The sequence below is a fragment of the Drosophila mojavensis genome, unplaced genomic scaffold (assembly GCF_018153725.1).
Source record: "Drosophila mojavensis isolate 15081-1352.22 unplaced genomic scaffold, ASM1815372v1 contig_72, whole genome shotgun sequence".
Classification (NCBI taxonomy): Eukaryota; Metazoa; Arthropoda; class Insecta; order Diptera; family Drosophilidae; genus Drosophila; species Drosophila mojavensis.
This window is the reverse complement of record NW_025318897.1, coordinates 3,470,024-3,490,055: the sequence shown is the minus strand read 5'-3', so window position 1 is coordinate 3,490,055 and position 20,032 is coordinate 3,470,024. Positions and strand designations below refer to the sequence as shown.

The following is a 20,032-nucleotide window of genomic DNA, read 5'->3' as shown; positions in this document are numbered from 1 at the left end:
AAAGACGCAGTTCCTATGCTCGCAGGTAGAGTTCCTTAACTACATCGTGTGTGCTGACGGTATAAAGCCCAATAAAAACAAGTAAGAAAGCTGTAGTCGAGACTGCTCGACTACGAGATCACCTGAACCCTTCGAGCAACTAATATTTCAATAATTATTCGCACATGCACACGCACAGCCACAGCATTTCAATAATTATTCGCACACGCACGCAATAACACGCATTGGCTGCAGTGTGGGCATACTATGGGAACTTAACTAACTTTTCTTGTGGATGGACTATCTGTGAAATGACTATCATGAAACTTTCAGATTATGAATATTACATGGATATGCATATATTTGCCAATGCACAAGTCTCTCTTTTCTACTCATTCACGAAAGTGAATCATTATACTCATTCACGAAAGTGAATCAGTATATTGGTTTTGTGCAATGTCCGTCTTGCTGTCCGTCCGTCCGTCTGTCCATCTGTCCGTATGAACGCAATCTATTTCGGCGCTATTGAAGCTAGAGACTTGAAATTTGAAACACATACTCGTGTATACTCCGATTTATAAAGTATTAAAATTTTCCCGATCCCCCCACTAGGGGCGTGGCAAATCGGAAAATGCATTTTCTGATATACCAGAAATCATGATTGTTGAAGAGCTAGAAAGCTGAAATTTGGTATGTGGGTCCGCGTTGACCACCCAAGATCACGAGCTATGGCGGATATATCTCCACCCATTAAAGGCGTGGCAAATCGGATAAAACTGTAACTCCTAAAGTTGTAAACCTAGAATGCTGAAATTTTGCTCGTCAGCTAATGTTATGATTCTATAAAATTATAAGTCTACGCCCATCAGGGGCGTGGCAAATCAGACCTGAAGATATATTGATTTTTTATATTCTGCTATATTTTGGACACTATTGATGCCAGAGACCTCAAATTTTGTATATATACTCGGGCTGATCACCCAAGACCAAAATGCTTTGTCGGATATATGTCCGCCCACAGGGGCGTGGCAAACCGCAAACGTTCTAAGAACTGACTAAAAATGAGGTGTCTGGGCCTAGGAGGGGCGTGGCAAATCGGAAAAACCTATATATTCTACAGTATTAGAGCGAAACTTAGCTACTATATTGTTGATGGGATGTGAATGAGTATTCTGCAGTCGGTAACGCCCGACTACAACGTTCTTACTTGTTCAAATATGTGGATGAAAAAGAAGAAGAAATTTTAACAAAAATCGAAATTCCATAAAGTACATACATATAAATCTACATTGAATATTTGGTGACTTTAGCTTTAAAGATGTAGGAGATATAAATGTATTACTGGTTTTCGATAAGGTTTTTTTATCGATAACTAGCTGGCCCGGCAAACGTTGCATTGCCCTATCCATTATTTCTAGGTAAAAAATTGTTGAAAGCTATGTTGTTCAGGTTGGGATACACTCTGATTAATTTATTTATCGGATTTTCATTCAAGCACCTTGTGGTAAACGACATTCTTCGTTTTTTGGTCAGGTGCAAGAACAAATAATGCGGATGGTTTGCCAACACGTGAGCATGCCACGTACAATTGACCATGAGAAAAACACGCATTGTCTAGATTGAGGCCACAAATAGTCAAAGATTAGCCCTGTGATTTGTTGATCGTAAAAATTGTATTTTAGAACCCCTAATAGGTTTTCGACTCTTACAGCTACTCTCACCTAAATTAAGAGTGATAACTTTTGTTGTGTACCAAAAGCAAACAGAATGAAATGTATATAAAGTTAAAATGAAAACAATGATTGATTTTACCATTCAATGGATTAATCATTTTGATATAAAAGTGATATCCATCGTCTCCTTGCCAAAACATCAGCGGGTATTGTAAAGCGTCATATGAACGGTGCGTTTCAGATATTCTTTGTAGTTTCCCAATACTGCGTCGTGTAAGCACAATATCGCATGCTTCCAATCTTTCACCAACAATCAGGATTGCCACTTAGCCGATTGTTGGAGCATTAAATGTGCGTTCATGTGTTCCAGCTGGTCTTTTATCTGCTCTGATTACTGCTTTATAGTCATCTCTTGGCATGCACTCTAAAGCAGTCTTGAACAGATGGACCAATGCATGATGTTCTTGAAGCATTTGCTGCAAATCTTGGAGAATTGCTCTTTTCATAGCTGTGTTGATTTCTTGACGCCGGTCAAGTTGTTCTTCTATATTGCCCATGAAGTATATTTGCAAGAATTAGTGCTGTGCATCTTCAATAGGTTGCAATGATCCAATGCGATGACAAATCTGGCCTTGAATCTTTAAATTCAAAGCCATAGTTATAGTTAGATTTACAAGCACTTTTTACAGAAATCTAACAAACTACATCATTCCAAATTTTTGTTTTTTTTTTTTTTTTTTTACAATCATCATCATCTATATATATAAAAGAGAGTTGTGTAAAAGTGTCTTAGCACTTATAACTCGAGATCTGCTGGACCAATATTCATGGTATAGAAGTAAATAAACAAATGTAGTCAGTCAGTCTACGGCACAGCCTCGAGCAGACCTGACTATTCAACAAAAAAAAAAAACTATTCAACAAAAAAAAAAAAAAAAAAAGACTATTCAAAAAAAAAAATAAACAAAAAAAAAATGTTTTTTTCCAAATCAAAAAGAAAAATATTTCAAAAAAAAAATCTGCAAAAATTCAAAAAAGTCAAAATATTAAAACCTGACTGTTCAACTTTATAAATATTTGAAATCAACAATCTGCAAAAATAAAAAAATAAAAATCAAAAGATTAAAGCCTGACTAATCAAAAATAAATAAAAAATTCAAAATTCGAAATTAAAAAAAAAAAAAGAGAAAAGTTAATTATTAATAAGTGTATTTTTGGCTTTTTATATTTTTGGACTTTGAAACTTTATAAATAATAATTGTGCGCGTGCGTACAAAAGCTAAATATCTCGAAAGTTCAGGTATTTGTTTGTCTCAAACATAAATTTGTGTAAATTATTTATATTTATATTTCTCGATTGTTTTATATGGTTTTGTGCGAGGGCAGTATTACTATTAATAAAAATGCCGCGTCCTAGAAGATCTAATCTTTCCCGGCGGACCCATAATGCAATTAGGCATCGGAATTTCGCGAGTCAATTATCTGACGAAGAACGAGAAATCATCCGAGAAAGGCGCCGCGTTAGTACCCAGCAAAGAAGGGCCTTAATTCGTGCTTCTCAAAGAGAGGCAGCCCGTGAAATGGCAATAAGAAAATAAGCTTGAATCGTTTAGTTTGCATTGGTCCAATGGATGTTGTTTGCCAGCATTGTGGCGCATTGAAGTTTGCTGGTGAAACGCCCGGTTTGTGCTGCCTTAGTGGTAAAGTGGCATTGCCATTAGTGGTCCCGCCACCAGAGCCATTGCGTCCCCTGCTTTATGGCGAAACACTAGAATCACGACATTTTCTAGCGAACACTCAAAAATACAATGCCTGTTTCCAAATGACTTCATTTGGGGCAGAAATTATTGGAGACGCATATAATCCGACATTTAAGGTAATTTACGTTAAAAATTTAATTTTCTATGACTGTCAAAAAAAAAAAACAAAACAAAAATTTGGAATGATGTAGTTTGCTATTTCTGTAAAAAGTGTTTGTAAATCTAACTATAACTATGGCTTTGAATTTAAAGATTCAAGGCCAGATTTGCCATCGCATTGGATCATTTCAACCTATTGAAGATGCACAGCACAAATTCTTGCAAATATACTTCATGGGCAATATGGAAGAACAACTTGACCGGCGTCAAGAAATCAACACAGCTATGAAAAGAGCAATTCTCCAAGATTTAAACCAACCAAAACTGTGCAATGGAACGCGTTTGGTGATAAGAAAACTGATGAGCAATGTGATTCACGTGTCGATACTCAAAGGAAAATTTAAAGATGAGGACGTTCTTATTCCTAGGATTCCGATGATCTCAACAGATATGCCCTTTGAATTTAAACGAATTCAATTCCCGCTTCGTCTTGCCTTCGCCATGACGATCAACAAGTCACAGGGCCAATCTTTGACTATTTGTGGCCTCAATCTGGAAAATGCGTGTTTTTCTCATGGTCAATTGTACGTGGCATGCTCACGTGTTGGCAAACCATCCGCATTATTTGTTCTTGCACCCGACCAAAAAACGAAGAATGTCGTTTACCACAAGGCGCTTGAATGAAAATCCGATTAATAAATAAATCAGAGTGTATCCCAACCTGAACAACATAGCTTTCAAAAATTTTTTACCTAGAAATAATATAGAGGGCAATGCAACGTTTGCCGGGCCAGCTAGTTTTATATAATTTGGAACAATAGGTCTAAACTCTCTCTAGTCCGAATATAAACTCAACTAAATCTGTTCAACTGGTTAGGTTCTCCCCTTGAATGTCTGACTGGACTCTCCAGCCTCCTTAGATTGTCGAAAGTCTTAACTTATATGTCGGAATGATATTATGAGAAATGAATTACACAGGGACGTGTAACTGTCAGTATGGCCGTGTCGTGTCAGTGCGATATTACACTGTTGAAATTGCAATTAGATATCTTGATATCGTGTTAATCGATTGATTTAGTATTGTGGTGCAATTAAAGGATGCACTGTCCCTAATAGAGAGACAACAATAGCTGTTGCTGAACGTAGTAAATTACCTTAAATGTCGGATTATATCCGTCTCCAATAATTTCTGCCCCAAATGAAGTCATTTGGAAACAGGCATTGTATTTTTGAGTGTTCGCTAGAAAATGTCGTGATTCTAGTGTTTCGCCATAAAGCCGGGGACGCAATGGCTCTGGTGGCGGGACCACTAATGGTAATGCCACTTTACCACTAAGGCAGCACAAACCGGGCGTTTCACCAGCAAACTTCAGTGCGCCACAATGCTGGCAAACAACGTCCATTGGACCAATGCAAACTAAACGATTCAAGCTGTAATCAATGGTGCAATCATATCGAAACGCTGCTCGATTCAAATCCTTGAACCATTTCTTATTGCCGTTTCACGGGCTGCCTCTCTTTGAGAAGCACGAATTAAGACCCTTCTTTGCTGGGTACTAACGCGGCGCTCTTCTCGGGCGATTTCTCGCTCTTCGTCAGATAATTGACTCGCGATATTCCGTTTCCTAAAAACATTTACTATCCTACTCGTGGCGGAGACAAATCCAACAAATCAATAACCATGAAAATTGGTCCAGCACATATCAAGTTATAAGTCTCTGTACACTTTTACACAACTCTCTTTTATATATATAGATAATATAACAGAACCTATCGACCTACGTCTCTAGCTCTTATATCTTCTGAGATCGACGCGTTCAAACATACTGACAGACCGACGAACGGACAGACGGACGGACGGACGGATAGACGGACTCAGCTCGTCACCCTGATCATGAATATATATACCTTGTGGGGTCTGCCACGCCTCCTTCTGCCTGTTACATACATTTCAACAAAACCATTATACCCTGATTTCCCATTGAAAATGAGTTCAGGGTATAAAAGAGTGGAGGCTGTTAAGGAGATGAGGGCTCCTTCGAACATTGGAGAAGAAAGGAAGGCTACGCGCCAAATGAAAAGCAAATGCTTGCAATTATTTCGGCACTGGATAATCTACGATCCTATTTGTATGAAGCAAAATTAAGTTACACACAGACCATCATTGACTTTCGTTTGTGGGAACAGAATTTATAGTGCTAAGCTGAAACGTTGGAAGTCGAGAATTGAAGGATATAATTGTGAACTTTTTTATAACCCAGGCAATCAAATGTAGTTGCAGATGCTGTTTCGAGTATTCCAGCACAAGTTAATGTACTGACCCATGATTCTGCTTCCATGCTAACGGTACAGGTGCCCTCCAAGATGCTTCAGATCTAGTCCCTTACGTGGAAGTGCCTATTACTGTTTTCCGAAACCAATTCATATTCGACCCACATATAAACAATTACGAGTACAAGGCTCTGCAAATCGGGTATAGTCGACATCTAATTGCCATAGGGGAGGATGTTATAAATAATTTACCAAACACACTGTTACTAATCAGGAAGAAATACTAAAAATAATTGAAGCTGAGCATAATAAAGAGCACCGCTCCAAAAGAAGTAGAGTTACAGATTTTTGATAAAATTTATTACAATATATTGAAATGAGCTATCAAATCAAGTAATGGAGCTCATCCTGTCAAATTTATAAAATTTATAAAAAATATGAAAGACGCGCAAACAAACCATTTCTACAATCTACACCGGTACCAACATATCCATGCAAAATAATACACGTGGATATCTTCACATTACAAGGAGAAAAATTCTTGAATTGTATCGATAATTTTTCGAAATTTGCAAAGCTTTTTCCCATAAAATCGAAGTCTGCGAAACATTTACGCAACAAGTTGTCTGAAGTGCTTCATTACTTCATGGTCCCCAAAATGATGGCTACAGACAATGAAAGAGCACTTCTGTGCCCTATTGTTTTTAATTATTTGGCATCTCTTGATATCCAGCTGTACTACACTCCAACACAAAACATGTAAGAAAGCTTTAATCGAGACTGCTCGACTATGAGATCCCCTGAACCCTTCGAACAATTGCTATTTCAATAATTTTTCGCGTCTTTCTACTTACACAAGACATACGCACACACAAACACACACACTCACACACACACGCATACACACACACATAGAAACACACATACAGACACACAAACATACACACACACAAGCACCCACGCATAAACACGCATGGGCTGCAGTGTTCGCTTACTATGAGAACTTTATTGTTTAATAACTTTTTTGTGGACATACGATCTTCATAAAATTTTCAGATTATGATTACAACATGGATATGCATTTGCCAAAGCACAAGTCTCTATTTGAAACACGCCTTTTACAAATATGTGTATGATGGGGTGGATATAGGGGTGGGGGATAAATTTTAACAAAAACCGAAATTGTATAAATTGCATAAAAATTTACATTTAAAATTTGGAGACTCTAGCTTTAGTTGTAGGAAATATAATTATATAACTGATTTTCGATAAGGGTTTTATCGATAAAAATATCGGGAGTAGTTATTGATTTTTAAAGCAAAACTCTATATCTGCGTGGTATACACGGACATTTTACAAAAAAATTGAGGTCTCTAGCTCTTGTATCTTCTGAAATCGACGCGTTCAAACATACTGACAGACGGACAGACGGACGGGCGGACAGACAGACAGACAGACGGACAGGGCCAAATCAACTCAGCTCGTCGCCCTGATCAAGAATATATATACTTTGTGGGGTCTGTCACGCCTCCTTCTGCCTGTTACATAGATTTCAACAAAACCATTATACCCTGATTTCACATTGAAAATGGGTTCATGGTATAATTAGTAAGAAAGCTCTAGTCGAGACTGTTCGACTACGAGATCCCCTAATGTTTTTAATCGATAACAAAATAGCGGGGAAAATTATCGATTTTTTAAGCAAAACTCGACATTCAACAACAACAAAAATTGAGGTCTCTAGCTCTTATATCTTCTGAAATCGACGTGTTCAAACATACTGACAGACGGACAAACGGCTTCGTCCGGAAAAAATAACATAATAACAAAATAACAAACATCCTCTATCCGGTAATTTTTCCTTTTTTTGTGAATGCGAATTAGAGGTGCCAAACTATCGATGGTGGGCCCCATCGATTGTGGTCGATAGTCGCAAAAAAAACAACAGTGATTCTTAGCTTTAAAAATTTGAGCACTTCAATTTTCAGAAATTACATTTTAAGATAAAAGCTGAATTGACTTAAAAGCTAAATCCTAAAAACTATTAAGTTATGGTTTTCATTGTAGTGATCGATATTTGTTGTCTCACACAATAAGAAAGATTCAGACAGAAACTGAGCGAGACAGTTATTTCTGTTTTCATTTCGCTCAAGTCAAGCACTGATCGTTTGCTTGAGTTAAATGAATTGCAATAAGAAATAAGAGGTTAGAGTTTTTGCAATGCGTTGTCAAAATAATGTTGTCCTCTATTGTCTGTATGTATGTATTTGCATGCACACGAAGATCATTTTTGTTGAGTTTTTTAGTCAAACTGTCTTTTACTGAGTCTTTGTGTAAGCGAAAATCGTATTACTCTTTACGCGACACTCATATGAGATCGTCACACTAATCAGTCAATGCGAAGCGCTTGACCTAAACCGATTCAAAGCAAAACAAAGAGATTGTGTCTGCACAATCTTTTGGGTTATGTTATGAAGCAGAGCATATTCGAAAAAACGATCAACCACCATTTGCAAGCTATGATATAAGATTAAGAAAAATTATAATTATTTGTCACGCACCTTTGACGATATTATCGTCTACTATCGAGACATTAACCCATCGATAGTTCAGTCGCTCGATAGTGGCCGACCAGCGATAGTAACGATAGTGCCATCGATAGTTTGTCACCTCTAATGCGAATCGTGTTCATATTCTTCTAGTTGGTTGGTTGTTTTCCAGTTGATCGGTTGTGGATGCAGCAGAATTCTATTAATTCATGGCATAGCAGCTGAAGAGAACCACTTACCAGATAACACATAGATTAGGCATCTAGAACAAATTTTTGACTTAATCAGTAATTTTGGCAATAAAGATCATTTTGCCGCTGGTTGGTTGGTCTTACGGACTGCCATATCCACTTCACGTTGATGTATATGTACATATTTACGTACATTTATATACTTTTATATCTAATCATGTTTATAAATGCGTGTATTGATAAAAACTATTATTGTATATAATTATAATTACATATTCTATTCAAATGTCAGCCGAAAAAAATGATCGGGGTACACTAATAAGTTTATTAAATGTTTTGCAATATATTGGCTAGTAGACTATAAAAACTTCAAGTGGGAATAAAATACACATGTCGAAATGATCTTCATTGCCAAATTTATTGATTATGTCATAAAGGCTCATTTGACAGTCACTCTACAATTCAAACCGTACAAAATTGACAAACTACAGAATCGCCAAACAATTATCATCCCATCTCATGCATACATACACATATGCAAATGCTCACACATGTTTCCAGAGACTGCAAGTGTGTGTGTGCGTGCCCGTCGCGAAATCATATTCTTTATGCGCCTCAACGCTTTCATACCTTTCCTAGAAATAATCATGAGAACACAAACATTTTGTATGAGCGTGGCAAACGCTTTTAAGAGTTCGGTATACCCTTCACTCAAAGAGAAAGAGCGGGGATCGTCGCGAAAAATTTCCAATTTCTGTGCGCTGCTGCTATTTCCCAGTGGCGGAAATGCCCATTATTTCGTCCATTACTCATGGATTACTTGTCGCCTGTGTGCATGAAAAGATCGATTACAAGCTGCCTTACTTTTTTAAGGAATGGCCGCTTTTTCTCCCGGGTGCATGAAATTATTGAATTTTGTAATGCAGAAAGTAATGAGGTGACGAAGTTTCCTTCGGCTCTCCATTACCCATGCGTATACTTTTTAAATATTGCAATGTAGAAATTCCGCAACCTGAAGAAAACGCCTTATACATTTTCAAAATCGCTTATGGGTTAGTAATATGCGTACATTACAACACAATATACCTGCAACCCATTTTCCCACTATATAAAATGGCTTACTTCTTAATGCAATGTAATTGGAGAAATAATTGATTACTAATTGAGAGATAGAAATGCTTGAGTAATGCAGTATTTTTTGTTTTAATTTTTAAAATCTATTATTTATTATTTCTTAATATCTATAAATAAATGTATAGTCTTAAACTATGTATTATTACTATTTTATTATATCTATCTACATCTAAATCTAAAGCTATGTCTTATTATCTAGTTTGTCCTTATTATCGAACTTCTGCTTTGCCAGTCGACCTTTCTGGACCCGAAAGCAGTTTCTTATTGTACTTATATAGGTCTTCTTAGTGGACCCTTCGGTTTTTATAGCATCTGTAAATTAAACAATATTAATTTTTTTGTCATTAAAAATACATGTAAGATGATGTATACATACCAGATACTTCCCTTTAAATTTACGTCCGCACGGCTCAACAATAGCAGAAAAGTGACGCGCCGCGGCGGGTAAAACGAAAACAGAAATCATCACACATATGCATTTTTGAACTTGTATTTACACTCATTAACACTAACACACAAAAGGAATAGGCATAGACAAAAAAACCAAACGAAAGAAGGCACGCATTCCATGCAAAAAACGGTAAAGTCCAAAACGAAATTCGGCGATTTCGTCGCGACGCAACGAAAGACGAAAATCGTTTGTTGGTTAGCGGGGAAGGGGCATACAGAAACGAAGTTGACAAGAGCTCGATTCTGTCGTATGAGTAGCACTTTTTATTTTGTACATTACAAATGCGCTGAAAAAAATGTTCATAGGTAATGCATTACTTTTTTTGTCGTATGTAATGCATTATTTCAACAGACCTCATTCAGGTCGTCGCCACTGGGTTGAGAGACCATAGAGAGAGAGCATAAAGAGAGGGAGAGAGTGAGTAAGGGAAAATAGCGCATAACCGTACTTCATTTGGGAATGGTGCATTTCGTGGCAGCGGTCGCAGCGCACTGATTTTGTCGTGCCTTATTTTTACTGCTTAAGTCTCAAAAGACCGAGCCGAGCAAATACGAAGTTGTCTGATCTCTTCAGCGCATTTTTTCGACATTAAAAAAATTTGTTCTAGATGTCTAGCCTATGTGTTCTCTGGTTAGTGACAGAACTTTGTCATTAAATATGCTAAATTGTGTACCCATATTTGTTTAAGAACCGTGCCTAAATGAGTATGAAATTTAATTGTGTAGGTGCTTTGTATGTATTATCGATATCGTTTGTAATTGTGTTCATTGCGAATAGAGTGATAAAATGCCCAAGGAGACTTATAGGCAAAAATTTCGATATTGCTGGCTACAGCAGCCAGTCGTGGATAGCCCGATATGAAGACGACAACAATAAGGCGTTCTGCAAAATCTGCAAATGTAGTATAAATTGCAAATTTATAAAAAAAAAAAATAAATAAATAAGTAAGAACGTTAAGACGAGCGTTACCGACTGCGGAATACTCATTCACATCCCATCAGCAATTTAGTAGCTAAGTTTAGCCCTAATATTGTAGAGAATACATTTTTTCCCGATTTTTTTTTTTTTTTTTTTTTTTTTTTTTGACACCTTATTTTTGGTCAGTTTTTAAAACGAGCTAACGGTACCTTAACTACAAAATTTGAATGCTTACGCTCAAAAAATGTGAAAATTGCAGGGTATTTTTCGATGTGTCCGCCCCTAAAAAGGCGTAAAAATTATTGTTGGGTCATCGATAGAGGAGGTTACTGGTAACTTAACTATCTAAATTTGAAGCTTCTAGCTATTATACTTTAGGAGATATAAACTTTTGCGGTTCGCCCCCTGTGGGCGGATTGCACAATGGTATTTTAGTGAGTATCCAGTAAAAGGAATTTAACTTAGGGTTAATATTTTAGTACATGAGATATTTTATACTGTATAAGTTAATGAGTTCTTTATTTTTTTTATATTTTAAACATGACGAAATTGAAATTTTTAACTGTACTAAATGTGCATTTTTATTTGTTTGGTTCAGGGTAGTATCTAGTCGAGCAGTCTCGACTAGAGTTTTCTTTCTTGTTATACCCTAAACCCATTGAAAATGGAAAATCAATCAATCAAAATCAGGTATTGTAGTATTTTGTATGTCATATAAACATATGCTCACAGTATTGTAGTGTATACAATATATGAAGTTGACATATGCCCAAAATATAAGTAAGAGTATCATGCTCACAACATAGCAACACTTTGTTGCTTTATTTATATTATAACAGCTATACCGTAATAGATCGGTCACTTATGTATAGACTGATCTGCAACGTAAGCATTGTTACGTTCTCGTCCACGCCGTAGCTTAAACACCTGAATATATGTATATGCCTTCTGCATGTACATACAAACATATATACACACACATACGACATGCTATTTACCTCCATTCTGCCGCTGCTTTTAGTGACAGAATTCTTTATGTAAACTTTATGTATTTTAGGCTAAGATTTAATTTGAATAAAATACGGAGAACATTCTCTGCTCAACGATCAAACCAAACGGTCAACTTTTATTTAATTACATGGCGACCGTGACAAGTGTCACTTTAGTGCCTGTTTTATATTTTGATTCAAAAACTATAAGTGTTATGTGGCTGCATACATTTTGGCTGTTCTCGGTGGACAAGATGGCCCCGCCAATGCTAATTCAACTCTGAAGGGCAAAAGCATAGACGATCGATGCCCGTTGCAACAACAGCAACAACAGCAACAACAAAACAACAACAGCGACAGCAACAGCAAAAACAATGAGCAGCAGCAACAACTGACATCTATGAATAATATGAAAAAGCCAGTGCGAAGACCTGCACCGGCCCCGATTGCGTTGCTCGGTATAGCGCATGGCCCGTAAAGCCATGCAAATACTAGCCAGGAAGACCACTGCGTTGGTCGAATAGGAACTATTTTCTTTTTATACCCTGAACCCATTTTCAATGGGAAATCAGGGTATAATGGTTTTGTTGAAATGTATGTAACAGGCAGAAGGAGGCGTGGCGGACCCCACAAAGTATATATATTCTTGATCAGGGCGACGATCTGAGTTGATTTGGCCCTGTCCGTCTGTCCGTCTGTCCGTATGTATGAACGCGTCGATTTCAGAAGATATAAGAGCTAGAGACTTCAAATTTTTTTTTAAATGTCCGTAATTACAGCGCGCATATCAAGTTTATCATTAAAAATCGATAACTCATTCCAATCTTTTTTATCGATAAAAAAAAACCTTATCGAAAACCAGTTATAAAATTATATCTTCTACACCTTTATTGCTAGAGTCTCCAAATTTTTAATGTATGCTAATATACAATTTATACAATTTCGGTTTTTGTTAAAATTTACCCCCTCCCCCTCTAAATTCACCCCCTCACCCTCACTTATGTAAAAAGCGTATTTCAAATACTAGAGACTTGTGCTTTGTCAATTACATGCATATTCATGTTATAATCATAATCTGAAAGTTTCATGAAGATCGTACGTCCATAAGTTATTAAACAATTAAGTTCTCATAGTAAGCGCACACTGCAGCCCATGCGTGTTTATGCGTGGGTGCTTGTGTGTGTATGTGTGTGTGTGTATGCGTTTGTGTGTGTATGCGTGTGTGTGTGTGTATGCGTGTGTGTGTATGTATGTCTGTGGTTGCGTACGTGCGTGTGTGTGTGTGTGTGTGTGTGTGCGTGTTTCTTGTGTAAGCTGAAAGACGCGAAAAATTATTGAAATATCTATTGCTCCAAGGGTTCAGGGGATCTCGTAGTCGAGCAGTCTCGACTAGAGCTTTCTTACTTGTTAATACATGAATCACCCAAAAAAAAAAAAATAAATAAATAAAAAAATAAATATATATATATATATATATATATATATATATGTGGAGACCCGTACCAAGAGAGCTTTCTGTGGAAGACGATCCACTCACAGAAAGCTCCGCGGCACAAGCCACGGAATGAGCTTTCGTATGCGAGCTTTATTATTGTTGTTACTTTTGTTCCTTTTGCTACTTCTATTCTTCCTTCCAGCGAGCGTGGCTGATCATTGTAAACGACGCGTGAATAAATAAATATTACTTTGCAAATTAACTAACCGATAACTGTGTTTATTTAAATCCGGGCAAACACGGGTTTATACATTGGCGACGAGGTGAAAACACAAAAAAAAAGAAGAAAGAGAACATAAAGAAAACGCGGCCTACCAATTGAAAAAAAAAGTGAGGTTAAACACGAATCTACCCATCCAGCACTCCACAGAGCACCGCCATAAACAAAAAAAAATAATGAAATAAATAATAATAATAATCAAAATCATTGTAATAACAATACGTGCATACGTAGGCTGAGTTGAGAGAGTGCAAAGGCGACTCTAAGACAAGCCACAAAAATAAAAGCAATCGCAAAAAGTACAAGAGTACATGAGCTGAGTTGAGAGAGCGCAAAGGCGACTCTAAGACAAGCCAAAAGAGAACAAGTAAGAAAGCTCTAGTCGAGACTGCTCGACTACGAGATCCCCTGAACCCTTGGAACAATAGATATTTCAATACTTTTTCGCGACTTTCAGCTTACACAAGAAACACGCACACACACACACACACACGCACGTACGCAAACACAGGCATACACACACACACACGCATACATACACAAACGCATACACACACACACATACACACACACATACACAAACACATACACACACAAGCAACCACGCATAAACACGCATGGGCTGCAGTGTGCGCTTACTATGAGAACTTAATTGTTTAATATTTTATGGACGTACGATCTTCATGAAACTTTTAGATTATGATTATAACATGAATATGCATGTAATTGCCAAAGCACAAGTCTCTAGTATTTGAAATACGCTTTTTACAAAAGTGAGGGTGAGGGGGTGAATTTAGAGGTGGGATTAAATTTTAACAAAAACCGAAATTGTATAAATTGCATATAAGCATACATTAAAGGTGTAGAAGATATAATTTTATAACTGGGTTTCGATAAGGTTTTTTATCGATAAAAAAGATCGAGATGAGTTATCGATTTTTAATGATAAACTTGATATGCGCGCTGTAATTACGGACATTTTAAAAAAAATTTGAAGTCTCTAGCTCTTATATCTTCTGAAATCGACGCGTTCATACATACGGACAGACGGACAGACGGACAGACAGACGGACAGGGCCAAATCAACTCAGCTCGTCACCCTGATCAAGAATATATATACTTTGTGGGGTCTGCCACGCCTCCTTCTCCCTGTTACATACATTTCAACAAAACCATTATACCCTGATTTCCCATTGAAAATGGGTTCAGGGTATAAAAAAAACAGCTGAGCAAGGCAAGACAAACGCCCGTGCAAGCTGATGAAAGAAAGAACGCAAAAAAAAAAACTATTTGAAAAGCAAATCAGAGGCTGGGCACAAAAAGTGCAAGCCAAATAAATTATCTGAAAAGTCAGAAGCTGGGCATATATATACATATAATTAAAAAAAAAAAAGTGCAAGCTAAAACAGATCGGTAGAATGACAGAAATTAAACCATTTCTGTGCGCGAGCATAGAAAAATCGTTGTGGCGCAATGAGTGGGAGAAGTGGCTACGGTCATTTAATATCTACGTAGACACAGAAGAAATTTCGTCAGTAGTCAAAAAGCGAAACAAATTACTCCATCTAGGGGGACCACAGCTACAAGAGGTAGTGTACAGTCTGCCAGGCGCGTTGGTGCCATACGATGCGAACATCGAAAATGACGTATTTACTCCACTGGTGGACAAACTGAATGAATACTTTTCACCGCAACGTAACGCAGTTTTCGAGAGACAGCATGACGCCTCGCCAAGGTGAGTGCTTTGCCGAGTTCTTGTTGCGTCTAAGACAACAAGCCAGCAAGTGCTCGTTCGGAACAACCAAGATTGAAATCCAGGAGATCTGCATTGCGGATAAAATAATTAATGCCTGGGCTAAGGCCACGTTTAAAAAGAAGCTACTGGAATCGGAGCTGAAGCTGGAGGAGATAATAAATATGTGCACCATTGAAGAACAAGTGAACCAGCAGTCAGAGGCAATGCTGATCCCGCCGGATGCCGAGATTGTAAAGAAAATCGCGGTTCAGTCAAGGAGACAAGACAAAGTAGGTGTCGTGTGTGGCCGGTGTGGAGCAGAAGACCATGATGAACGGAATATGGCATGCCCGGCAAGGAAATCGAAATGTAATAAGTGTTCCCGGTTCGGACATTATGCTCGTATGTGCAAAACCACATTAAAGAGGCAGCGTAGCACACCATATGAGTATCAACGCAAGCGACCGCGAACCTCGGAGTCCCACGTGCACGCCATCGATGAGGAAGAGGCTAAAAGTCAGGGCGGCCAGGGTTGGTCAAACTGTTTTAAAGTGATTAGCGAGCCAGGAGGAGAAGAAACCGTGTCATGCCTAGTTGGGGGATCCCAGCTGCAGATGATCATTGACTCAGGATCGCGGTACAACCTGATAAGCCACGGCGATTGGCTGCGATTGAATCGTAAACAGGCGACGGTGTTTAATATTCGCACCACTTCGGCTACCCAGTTCAAAGCTTATGCGTCGGACGAGGCGTTGAGAGTGGTTAACGTCTTTGAAGCCCCGATTAGAGTTCAAGAAAGACCAGAAATGATTGCCACATTTTATGTAATCGAAAATGGGAGACAATCGTTACTGGGTCGAGACACAGCCGTGCAACTCAACGTCCTAAAACTTGGCTTAAACGTAAATAGAGTGGAAGCTCACACATGTTTTCCCAAATGGAAAGCATCACCTGTGAGACTGGCCATTGACCACAATGTGAGACCAGTGCAGCAGCCAATGCGCAGATTCCCGGCTGCGTTAGAGGACCAAATCGCAGAAAGGATAAACCAGGCGGTGCAGCAAGATATCATAGAACCAGTTCGTGGACCGAGCCCATGGATTTCGCCAGTGGTAGTTGCATTTAAAGGGAACGGAGAAATAAGGCTATGTCTGGAAATGCGAAGAGCGAATCTAGCCATCTCAAGAGAGAATCACCCACTGCCAACATTCGACATGTTTATGACCACGCTTCGAGAGGCAAAATACTTTTCTAGGCTGGATCTGAGAAATGCCTATCACCAATTGGAGCTCGACGAATCGAGTCGGCAGATCACTATATTTATTACACACAAGGGACTATTTCGTTACAAAAGACTATTCTTTGGGGTTAACTCGGCCCCAGAAATATTTCAGAGGCGGCTGGAAGAATTGCTAGCAGGCTGTTCAAATGCTCTTAACTATATTGACGTTGTCATCGTATTTGGCAAAAACGAGGAGGAGCACGACAAGGCACTAAAAGCAGTTCTGAAAATCTTTGATGCCCACAACGTGGTGCTGAATGAACAGAAATGTGTGTATAAACCTAATAAACTCAAATTCCTAGGTCCCATTCTGTCGGACCATGGTATTGAAGCGGATCCAGAGAAGGTAAAAGTGATCGCAGGCTTCCGGGCCCCGAAAACTAAGGAGGAGACAAGAAGTTTTCTAGGCCTCGTAACATACGTTGGGAAATTTATACCAGATCTAGCCAACACGACTAAGCCATTGAGAAGATTAATAAAGGCAAACACCACATTCGAATGGAGCGACAAGGAACAACGAGCTTTCGATATCTTGAAGAAGCAAGTCGTCGAGGTAACAAATCTGTCATATTTTAATAAAAATTTTCGTACGTGTCTCATAGCCGATGCAAGCCCGGTGGCATTGGGAGCTGTTCTAGAGCAGATTGATGACAGCAACGTGCATCATATCGTATCGTTCGCCAGTAAAAGCCTAACTGACGTGGAGAAAAGATATTCACAAACGGAGAAAGAATGTTTGGCACTAGTGTGGGCAGTGGAGAAATTCTACTACTACTTAGCGGGACTGGAATTTGATCTGGTAACGGACCACAAGCCTTTAGAATCCATCTTCAAACCAACTTCGAAACCACCGGCACGGATCGAACGCTGGTTGCTACGTCTGCAGTCTTACCGATTTCGGGTCATTTATAAAGCCGGAAAAGAAAATATCGCAGATTCCGTGTCGCGTCTTTGCCAAATAACTAAAGTGGAAGCTTTTGATTGGCAAGATGAGCAGAATATCTTTCAAATTGTAGAAAAAGGGGTACCAAAGTCACTAACCATATCGGAAATCATGGACAAAAGTATGCAGGACGAGGAAATAATTGATACAATGACCTGCCTTAGCACCAACTCATGGGAGGCAAACGCATCCAGTCCATATTATCCATTCCGATGGGAGCTATCGGCAGTTGGCAATGTACTTTTACGCGGAAGCAAAATAGTCATACCAACAATGCTACGATCTCTAGTGCTCGAGCTAGCCCACGAGGGTCATCCGGGCGAATCTGCTATGAAACGGAGACTACATTCAAGGGTGTGGTGGCCAAGGATCGACCGAGAAGCAGAAAGTTTTGTCAAGGCCTGTAGCGACTGCATCTCCGTATCGTTGGCGAATAAACCAGCACCAATGGATCGACATGCGTTCCCAGCTGGCCCTTGGCAATGTGTCGCATCCGACTTACTGGGCCCTTTGCCAAGCAACGACCATGTACTGGTGTTAATCGACTACTTTTCCAGATACATGGAATTTAAATTTATTAAAAGTATCTCTTCAAAAGTATTAATCGAACAAATGCAGGAGATATTTTCTCGTTTGGGAATACCACGAACGCTGAGAACCGACAACGGTCGGCAATTCGTAAGTCTCGAATTTCAAGATTTTTGCCGGAACAACGGTATTACCCAAATAACGACTCCACCATATTGGCCACAGGCGAATGGCGAAGTAGAAAATATGAACAGGTCTTTAGTAAAACGCCTAAAAATCGCATGGTCGAAAGGGAAAGACTATAAACAAGAGATTCAAAACTTCGTCATGATGTACAACGTCACACCGCATGGGACCACAGGAGCAGCCCCGTCGGAATTGATGTTTAACAGAATCATTAGAGACAAGATACCAGACATTCAGGACTTGGTAGGTGATGTTGGTGAATCCTCGGAAAGAGACTTAGATTGCTTAAACAAACAAAAGGGAAAAGAGAGAGCAGACAAGAGAAGAGTCGCCAAAACATCGGATATCCAACCCGGCGACAAAATCGTGCTGAAGAATGTCCTGTGCCCACATAAACTGACACCCACGTTCGATACAACCGAGTACGTGGTGATCAACAGAAAGGGGAATATAGTTCAAGTGCAAGGAGGAGGAAAAACACTAACAAGGGATGTGAGTCATTTAAAAAAGATTACAGTTACAGGTACTCATGGAGCTGCAGCGACAACCGATAGTGTCCAGAACACAGTCACATATAGGCAAACGCCTCAAGTACCGGAAACTGGACCCGGCGCGCAGGACAATGGGTTGAAGATGAAGCTGAAAAATACTGTGGAAGACGATCCACTCACAGAAAGCTCCGCGGCACAAGCCACGGAATGAGCTTTCGTATGCGAGCTTTATTATTGTTGTTACTTTTGTTCCTTTTGCTACTTCTATTCTTCCTTCCAGCGAGCGTGGCTGATCATTGTAAACGACGCGTGAATAAATAAATATTACTTTGCAAATTAACTAACCGATAACTGTGTTTATTTAAATCCGGGCAAACACGGGTTTATACAATATATATATATATGTATTTTTAAAATTTTATAAATCTATATTTATTGTTCAAGAAATGAGAGGGTATATACTAATTTTTTTGTAATACCAATTAAAAAAAATTTTAATTTTATTTGATTTATATTCACACAACTTTGTATTTACCCTTTTCAATTTGAAATTTTGTGTTCTTGCTGACTTGATATTGTCGATTTCAGCCTTGAACTTATTACCTATTTCGTCATATAATATCTTGGTATGATACCTATAATGGATATAATAATATCCAACATACAAATCAATTATGATTTAATATGTAACTAAAGTCTGCCTCAAATGCACCCGTGTGGTCGCGGGGCTCTAGAATACAACCACAGTGAGAGAACGCTTGTCGTAAAAGGCGACTAAGAATCTCAACTGGCCAGGACCAAAATTTTATAAAAGACCTGAAGTCACTACCAGGCAAGTAAACAGAAAAATTCCTGCAGGATATGTTCAAGAAGATTTGCCTATGCAATCTCTTAACAAACGCTTCTAAGCCCAACGTCATTTGTAATGACGAAATATGAAAAGTAGTGGCCTTGCATATAACAAATCGACATGTTTTTAGAAACATGAAGAAATTATAGCAAGAATTGATGTTAGCGATTTTGTACTCCAATGGAATTCTCGACTTAGGTCAGATTTTCCAAAGGCTTGCATGACAAGCCGGTGTATATATAATCAGCCAACACAAGAGGCACCGTGCAAAAGATCTTTGAACTAGTT

At 38.6% G+C, this 20,032-nt stretch overlaps 1 protein-coding gene and 1 long non-coding RNA gene across 3 annotated transcripts in view; one reads left to right on the top strand and one right to left on the bottom strand.

The window, feature by feature from the left end:
* Positions 1-20,032, top strand: part of LOC6585874 (cytosolic carboxypeptidase Nna1) — a 78,530-nt gene continuing 58,498 nt past the window's right edge. For both annotated transcript variants that reach the window (XM_032732951.2, XM_032732950.2), the window contains exon 1: positions 1-25. In XM_032732951.2, the coding sequence (XP_032588842.1) occupies positions 16-25 (10 nt within the window). In that variant the 5' untranslated portion in view covers positions 1-15. The remainder of the gene's footprint in view (positions 26-20,032) is intronic.
* LOC122757414 lies at positions 8,922-11,300 on the bottom strand. The gene is made up of 2 exons (XR_006357446.1): positions 10,461-11,300; positions 8,922-10,393 (listed from the first exon to the last, which is right to left on the bottom strand). It is a non-coding gene; the product is annotated as an uncharacterized LOC122757414 (long non-coding RNA).